Source organism: Eimeria maxima, genomic scaffold (genome assembly GCF_000499605.1).
Source record: "Eimeria maxima Weybridge genomic scaffold, Emw_scaff866, whole genome shotgun sequence".
Taxonomy (NCBI): Eukaryota; Apicomplexa; class Conoidasida; order Eucoccidiorida; family Eimeriidae; genus Eimeria; species Eimeria maxima.
The window spans coordinates 2,334-10,000 of record NW_013566821.1 but is presented as its reverse complement, the minus strand read 5'-3'; the positions used below and the strand labels follow the sequence as shown (position 1 = coordinate 10,000).

Here is a 7,667-nt window from a genome sequence, read left to right as displayed (position 1 = left end):
CGGGGCCCCTCTCCTTGTCCCTTTTGCTGCTGCTTACTTCCCTTAATATTGTTGCTGTCCCCTCTGTCTCCTTCCTCTCCCTCCTTCGTGTTAGTAGGGCAACAGGGGCCCCTATATGGGCCTCTCTTGAGTTAGCAGCAGCAGCAGCAGCTAAACAGCAGCAACAGCAGCAACAGCAGCAGCAGCAACAGCAACAGCAGCAGCAGGAGCAAATTGTTGGCTGCTGCTCTGTTAGATGGGGGCCCCCTACCCCCAACTCCCCTCCTCATCTAATTCTCTATGATTGCCAACATACACACTACTGGACTATCTGTCTTGTACTCCCTGCTGCTGCTGCTGCAGCAGCAGCAGGTGCAGCAGCAGCAGGTGCAGGAACAGGTGCAGCAGCAGGTGCAGAAGCAATCAAAGCAGCAGATCAAGCCACAGGTGCAACAGCAGCAACAGGTGCAACAGCAGCAACAGGTGCAGCAGCAGCAACAGGTGCAGCAGCGGCAGCAGCAGCAGCAGCAGATAGATTGCTGCTGCAGGAAGCAGAGAAATATATGCGTGTCTTATGGCGGGGTCTCTTTGCTGCCTTCGCGCTGCAGCAGCAGCTGCGCTTTGTTGCTGCTTGCTGCAGCAGCAGCAGCAGCAATGATATGATGTCTTGTGTCTCTTGGGAGGAAGCAGCAGCAAAAAGGCAGCAGCTGCTGCCACATAAACCATGGGATGCTTCTCCTGTTGTTCCTGCTGCTGCTGCTGCTGCAGCAGCAGCAGCAGCAGACACAGCACAAGGAGACGGAGAAAAGGAAGTGTCTCCTTCGTGCTGCAGCAACGGCACTGATGCAACAGCTGCCCAGCAGCAGCAGCAGCAGCAGCAGCAGCAGCGGGAGCAGGAGGACGAGGAAATCATTAACAGCAGCAGCCTAAGTAGAGAAGTATGTGCTGCTGCTGCTGCTGCAGCAGCAGCAGCAGCAGGAGATATAGGAGGTATAATGGATAAAAAGTATAAAGGGGACAAAATAAAAGAATGGGTATTTTGCTGCTGCTGCTCCCTTGGATCAGGGGGCCCCTATGATCAATGGAGGAGGCTGCTGCAGTGCATGCATAATATACAGGATGCATGCAGCAGCAGCAGCAGCAGCAATAGCAGAAGCAGCAGCAGCAGTGGTGGTGGTGGTAGTAGTAGGTTTGCTGCACCTGCAGCAGCAGCAGCAGCAGCAGCAGCAGATGGTAAGTTGTCAATGCTTATGGATAAGGAAACGACAGATGAATGCAGCAGCAACTCACAACCTGCTGCTGCTGCAGTGCCAGCAGCAGCAGCAGCAGCAGCAGATGACAGCACAGGTGATAAAGCAGCAGCAGCAGCAGAAGGTAAAGCATTAGAACCCGCAGCAGCAACAGCAGCAGCAGCAACAGATGGAGGGGAAGAACCAGCAACAACAGCAACAGCAACAGCAACAGCAGCAGCAGCAGCTAGAGACAGCAGCAATAATAAATTAAGTTTGCTGCTGCTGCAGTGCCTAGATAGAGGTATAGATTTGCTGCCCTTGGGGTGTACATGGACCTCAGGACTGCAGCAATGTACTCTTATGGATAAATCTTTTATACAGTTAGTTACTAGTCCTATTACTCCTTTTGCTGCTGCTGCTGCTGCTGCTGCTGCTGATGCTGCAGCAGCAGCACGAACAACAGCAGCAACTCCTCCTGCACCTGGTGGTGGATCTGTTTGTAGTACTGCAACAGCAGCAGCAGCAGCAGCAGCAGCAGTTGGGTCTGTTGGTGATGGTACTGTTGATCCTGCTGCTGCTGGATCTGCAGCAGCAGCAGGAGCAGCAGCATCTTCTGCTGCTGCTGCTGCTGCTGCTGGTGCAGCTGGTGGTAGTAATAGTGGTCAACTTGGTGGTGGAGCAACATTGCATGCAGCAGTAGCAGCATGGTGCGGTGTGCTGCAGCAGCAGCAGCAGCAGCAAGCAGCACGTTGCTGCCCTGCAGGAGACACTCGCTGCAGGAGACACTTACGTGATCATTCTCTTGCATTAACAAGAGACACTAATCGTATTATTATTACTTTTATTGTTAGCTAAACCCTAAACCCTAAACCCTAAACCCTAATTATATAAACCCTAAACCCTAATTATACATTATTATAAACCCTAATTTACCTTTATTAATAATACACACTCTTTTAGTAACACTAATTACCCTCTGTTTATCCTATAAACCCTTATTTAGGGTTTATAATAAACCCTAAATAAGGGTTTGTTGTAAACCCTAAATAAGGGTTTGTTGTAAACCCTAAATAAGGGTTTATTGTAAACCCTAAATAAGGGTTTATAATAAGCCCTTATTTATAAACCCTAATAATACACTATATACCCTAAACCCAGACAGCCGAGACAGCTGCTGCATTTGCTGCATTTGCTGCATTTGCTGCATTTGCTGCTGCTGCTGCTGCTGTTTGTGTCTCCTTGCAGGAAGGACTACCTGCCCCCTCTCGTGTTGCGTCTCCTCTGCCTACCCCTATGCTGCGCTTTAATAAGAACGAAGTGTCTCCTTTCCTGTCTCCTCCTCTCCCTCCTCCTAAAGTGCAAGAAGCAGCAACAGGAGCAGCAGCAGCAGCAGCAGCAACTGCAGCAGCAGAAGCAGCAGAAGGTGGTGAAGAAGACTCCAAGCAACAGTCAGACAACCCTAAAGGACCGTCCCCACCACCGCCAGCAGCAGCAGCAACAACAGCAGCAGTAACAGCAGCAGCAGCAGCAGGTGGTGGAGGGGCCCTACCTCAAGTTGTATGGTGGCAAACATGTAAGAAGTGTGGGGGGGGCCCCCTGGGGGCCCCCCAAGACCTGCAGGAGATAGGGGATATACCCTTTGCTAATTTCTTAGATTTGCTGCTGACGGATACAACACTAAGAGGAGACGGCATGCGGTGGTGTAATTATACCCCACAGCAGCAGCAGCAGCAGCAGCAGCAGCAACAGCAGCAGCAGCAGCAGCAGCAGCAGCAGCAGCAAGGGGGATACTTTAGATGCCCTCATTATGTCTTTAGAGACAGAATCTTCTATTTTGCTTGTGGTAACGCTGTAAGCTCACCAACACTTGCTGCTGCTGCTGCTGCTGTTGCTGCTGCTGCTGCTATTCTTGCTGGTGCAGTCACTGCTGTCCTAGCTGCTGCTGCTGCTGCTGCTGCTGCTGTGTGCTGCAGACTCTTACATTTGAGCACGAAATAGTACCCATTTATTCACTAAGCAAACACGAAGATTCACAGCAACTGTTGAGGGCCCCGTTGCATGCAACAGATGCAGCAACAGCAGCAGCAGCAAGAGCAGCAGCAGCAATTATAAGAGCAATAAAGGAAGGAACAGCAGAGGAAAAAGAAGCAGCAACAGCAGAAACAAATGTAGCAGAAGCAGGAGCAGCTGCTGCTGCTACTGCTGCTGCTGCTGCTGCTGCTGCTGCTGCTGCTGCTGCTGCTGGTTCGGGTGCCTCCTTACAGCAGCAGGAAGATGTGTGTCTCTCAGGAGGTATTTGCTGCAGAGGTCGTTCTTTGCTTCTTGATGCAGCAAAGGAAGTTGCTGCTGCTGTGTCTGGGGGCCCCCCCCGCAGGTACTTAGGGGGGGCCCCCAAGGCAGCACCAGCACCAGCAGCAGCAGCAGCAGCAGAAGGGGCTTGCTGCGTAACGGAGTCTCCTCTTGCTGCTGCTCTTAAGGGGACCTTGAGGTCTATTCATCATCACAAGGCAAGTACACAGCAGCAGCAGCAGTAGCAGCAGCAACAGTAGCAGCAGGAGTAGCAGCAGCAACAGTAGTAGTAGCAACAGCAGCAGCAGCACAGGTAGAAGCACCAAACTTGGATATACGTGTAGCACCCTCTTCATTCTGCTGCAATAGACCAAGGGTTTAGGGTTTAGGGTTTAGGGTTTAGGGTTTAGGGTTTCTTGCAGGAGCCATGGATAGTGCAAGGAAGGAAGTTAATGGTTTCTGTTGCTGCTGCAGTAGCGCAGCAGGTAGCAGCAGCAGAGAAGCAGCAGCTGCTGCTAATCCAGGGGGCCCCCCTTGCCGTCTCTTTTCCCTCCCGTCGCTCTGCAGCTGTCTCCTCAACTGTGGGGCCCCCTGGGGACCCCATTGGTGGGGGCCCCTCTGGGGCCCCCCATGGGGGCCCCCCTGGGGGCACCGTATGGCATCTGTGGGCAGATGTCTCCAAGCTGCTGGTCCAGCATAAGCGAGATCTGCTTCTGCTGCAGCAGCAGGTGCAGCAGGCAGCAGCAATGCTGCTGTTATTCTTTGTGTCCCTGCAGCAGCTAGTTGCTGCAGGTACTGCTGCTGCAGAGGAGGAAGAAGACCAGCAGCAGCAGCATGTACTAAGTGTATTTGGTGATATATGGGGAGCAGCAGCAGAAGAAGTAGGTGCAGCAGCTAGCAGCAGCAGCTGCTGCTGCTGGCAAGCAGCAGAGCGGCTGCTGCATGCATGCGATGTGTCTCTCTTCTATCTATGGCAACATTTCTTGTCTTGCTGCTGCTCTCTTAATAAACTGTTTGCTGCTGCAGCAGAAGGGGCCCTCAAGAGGGCCCTCCTGCTGCAGCAGCAGCAAACTCCCTTAAGTATAGGCCAACCTGCAGCAGCAGCAGCAGCAGCAGCAGTGCCAACTTTTACTGCTGCTGCTACTGCTGAGGAGACACCACACAGGCAGGGAGGCTTCGTTGTGCTGCCAACTGCGGTGGCGGGTTTGCCGCAGCCCGTACCTGACACAGCAGCAGCAGCAGGAGCTGCTGCAGCAGCAGCAGCAGCAACAACAACAAACGCAGCAGCAGCAGCAGGAGCAGCAGCAGCACGACATGGGAAAACAAATCAAAGGGGATTACATTGGCCAGCAATTGCTGCTCCCTTCCTGTTGCATCCTTCCCCTCTAAAACAAACAGCAGCAGCAACAGCAACAGCAACAGCAACAGCAACAACAGCAGCAGGAGCATCACCCCCAGCAGCAGGAGCAGCAGCAGCAGGACCGCAGTGGCGAAGGAGACGGAGTGTCTCTTGTGAGGTATTATGGCGTCTTTATGCAGATAAAAGGACAAGAAAGAATGAATTAAGACAACAACATCTAGGGGGGCCCCCAGGGGGCCCCCAGGGGGGGCCCTCAGGGGCCCCCACACCGGCATTGAGGGAAGGAGCTGCTCAAGCGACCCCACAGCAGCAAACGTGCACAACCCATGAAACAGCTGCAGCAGCAACAACAACAACAGAGCCAGCAGCAGCAACAACAGAAACAGCTGCAGCAACACCAGCAGCAGCAACAACAACAACAGAGCCAGCAGCAACAACAACAGCAGCAGCAGCAACAGCAACAGCAGCAGAAGCCGAGCAGCAGCAGCTCGAGAACTGCTGCTCCGATTCACCGAATGCTCAGAGCTCATCCAAGTTGCCAGCAGCAATATCAGCAGCAGCAGCAGCAACAACAACAGCAGCAACAGCAGCAGCAGCAGCAGATGGTGTGAGGGTACGTGAAGGACAGGCAGAACAGCCATACTTAAGATGGGGCCCCCAGGGGCCCCCCAAGGGTGGGTCTCCCCCGTATGGTGCTGCTGCTTCTCCTGCTGCTGCTGCATATATTCCTGCTGCTGCTCTACCGGGGAAGAGACGTGAAAGCAGCAGCAGCAGCAGCAGCAGCAGCAGCAGCAGGAGTGTACAAGAGTCTGCTGCTTTAGATCGTCTCCGTGAGTTAACAAAGGGTACAACGCATGCATTAGATTATGTTTGTGCTGCAGTGCATGCGCAGCAAACGGCGTGTATACGCAGGTGTCTCCTTCCTAATAAGGAGACAGAAGATATTGGTGCTGCTGTTGCTGCTGCTACCCTCAGCACAGCAGCAACAAGACACCTGCAGCACAGCTTCTCCTCTTATCTAAGACCCTATACCCTTTCTTGCTGCGGTGGGTACTGTACTAATTGTAAACTTAGGGGCCCCGCAGAGGGTACAGATGCAGCAGCAGCAGCACCAGGAACAGCAGCAGATGCTGCAGCAGACACAGCTAACGGGGGATCCCCCAACAGCAGGGGGCCCCAAAAAGAGGGTACAGACAGCAGCAAACGATGCGAATGCTGCTTAGGGAGATGTCCTGTTGCTCTTGCAAAGACAAGGAGACTAGTCAAGCTTGGCATCCGCATGCATCGAGGGGGGCCCCCAGGGGGGCCCCCAACAATGCCCCATGAGCCCCGTCCAGGAGGGCCCCCAGAGGGGCCCCCAACAATGCCCCGTGAAACCCCCCCAGGAGGGCCCCCAGGGGGGCCCCCAACAATGCCCCATGAACCCCGAGCAAGAGGTCCCCCAGAAGGGCCCACAGGCGGGCCCACAGAAGGCACCACAGGGGGGCCCTTAAAGGGGCCCCTAAGGGGGCCCCCTTGCAAGAATAATTGTTTGTTGGTGCCCTCTTTGTTGAATATGTTGGTGGAGGAGATCTTAGGGGGATTAAAGAAGAAGTGCGGAGACAGCTGGACGGGGGCCCCCTCCATGGGTAGGGGGGCCCCCTTCAGGGGGAGGGGGCCCCTTAATATACAGGGTACAACAACGACGGGGGCCCCCGAAGGAGGGGGCCTTGAAGTAGGCCCCTGTCTTCTTGGTTGTGATGGCAATTGCTGCTCCTTCTTTGTCCCTTCTTTTTGCTGCAGTGCCTCTGCAGCAGCAGCAGATGCAGCAGCAGCAGCAGCAGGAGCAACAGCAGCAGGAGGAGCAACAGGAGGAGGAGGGGGAGTAGGGAGTAAACAACAGGGAGGAAGGGGTGTGATGGGGGCCCCATTGCTATGGGGGGCCCCCCCTCGTTGGGACCCTCCATTCTTTACCCCTAATGCCCGATGTAGGGGGCCCCATGGGGCCCCCCCAAAAGGAGACAGTTGGGAAAAGGAGACACTTAATTCCTTACGTGCCCTATTAGAGGCCCCAGGAGACAGCAGCGAGCACCACATACACCTGCAGCAGACAACAGGCAACAATAAATTCTCTGTTACTATCTACTTTGCCCCCCAGGTAAATAAGCTAGCTAGCTAGCTAGCTAGCTAGCTAGCTAGCTAGCTAGCTAGCTAGCTAGCTGGGTCCTATCTAGCTAGCTAGCCAATTATTTATTTATTCACTCATCTACAGACCCTTTCAACTACAACCTTCAGAATATAGGATTTAAAATCTAGGGTTTAGGGTTTAGGGTTTAGGGTTTAGGGTTTAGGGTTTAGGGTTTAGGGTTTAGGGTTTGTGTGTTATATCAGTTTCATATATTACGTCATTTATTATGCGGAGATGATTATCAATTTTGTTTGTCAATAAAAAAGACTAAACTCGTCACCTTAGGAGGAGGAAAGAGCGGTGCTTCTTTTTATCTATCTAGTGATGGGTATAAACCCTAAACCCTAAACCCTAAACCCTAAACCCTAAACACTAATTCATATGTCACCTTAGGAGGAGGAAAGAGTGGTGCTTCTTTCTATCTATCTAGTGATGGGTATAAACCCTAATAAACCCTAATAAACCCTAATAAACCCTAATAAACCCTTAACCCTAGAAATATGCCCCAAACCCCTAAAACCCCCCAATCTCTGCAGAAAAAAAAAAAATAAATAAAATAAATAAATAAAATAAATAAATAAATTTATTTATTTATTTATTTATTTATTTATTTATTTATTTATGCAGGAAATATGTATTA

At 52.4% G+C, this 7,667-nt stretch overlaps 2 protein-coding genes across 2 annotated transcripts; both read left to right on the top strand.

The window, feature by feature from the left end:
- Positions 1–1,314: 1,314 nt before the first annotated feature.
- EMWEY_00044680 (1-phosphatidylinositol-4-phosphate 5-kinase, putative) lies at positions 1,315–4,889 on the top strand (the record flags this gene model as incomplete). Its single annotated transcript, XM_013482948.1, has 4 exons — positions 1,315–1,353; positions 2,457–3,062; positions 3,923–4,164; positions 4,715–4,889. 4 exons carry the CDS (start codon positions 1,315–1,317, stop codon positions 4,887–4,889), a joined length of 1,062 nt encoding a protein of 353 aa, XP_013338402.1.
- A 1,334-nt stretch (positions 4,890–6,223) lies between these two features.
- Positions 6,224–7,368, top strand: EMWEY_00044670 (hypothetical protein; the record flags this gene model as incomplete). The annotated part of the gene is made up of 2 exons (XM_013482947.1): positions 6,224–6,997; positions 7,231–7,368. The coding sequence occupies 2 exons, from the start codon at positions 6,224–6,226 to the stop codon at positions 7,366–7,368; spliced, it is 912 nt and encodes a 303-aa protein (XP_013338401.1).
- Between the last annotated feature and the right edge of the window lie 299 nt (positions 7,369–7,667).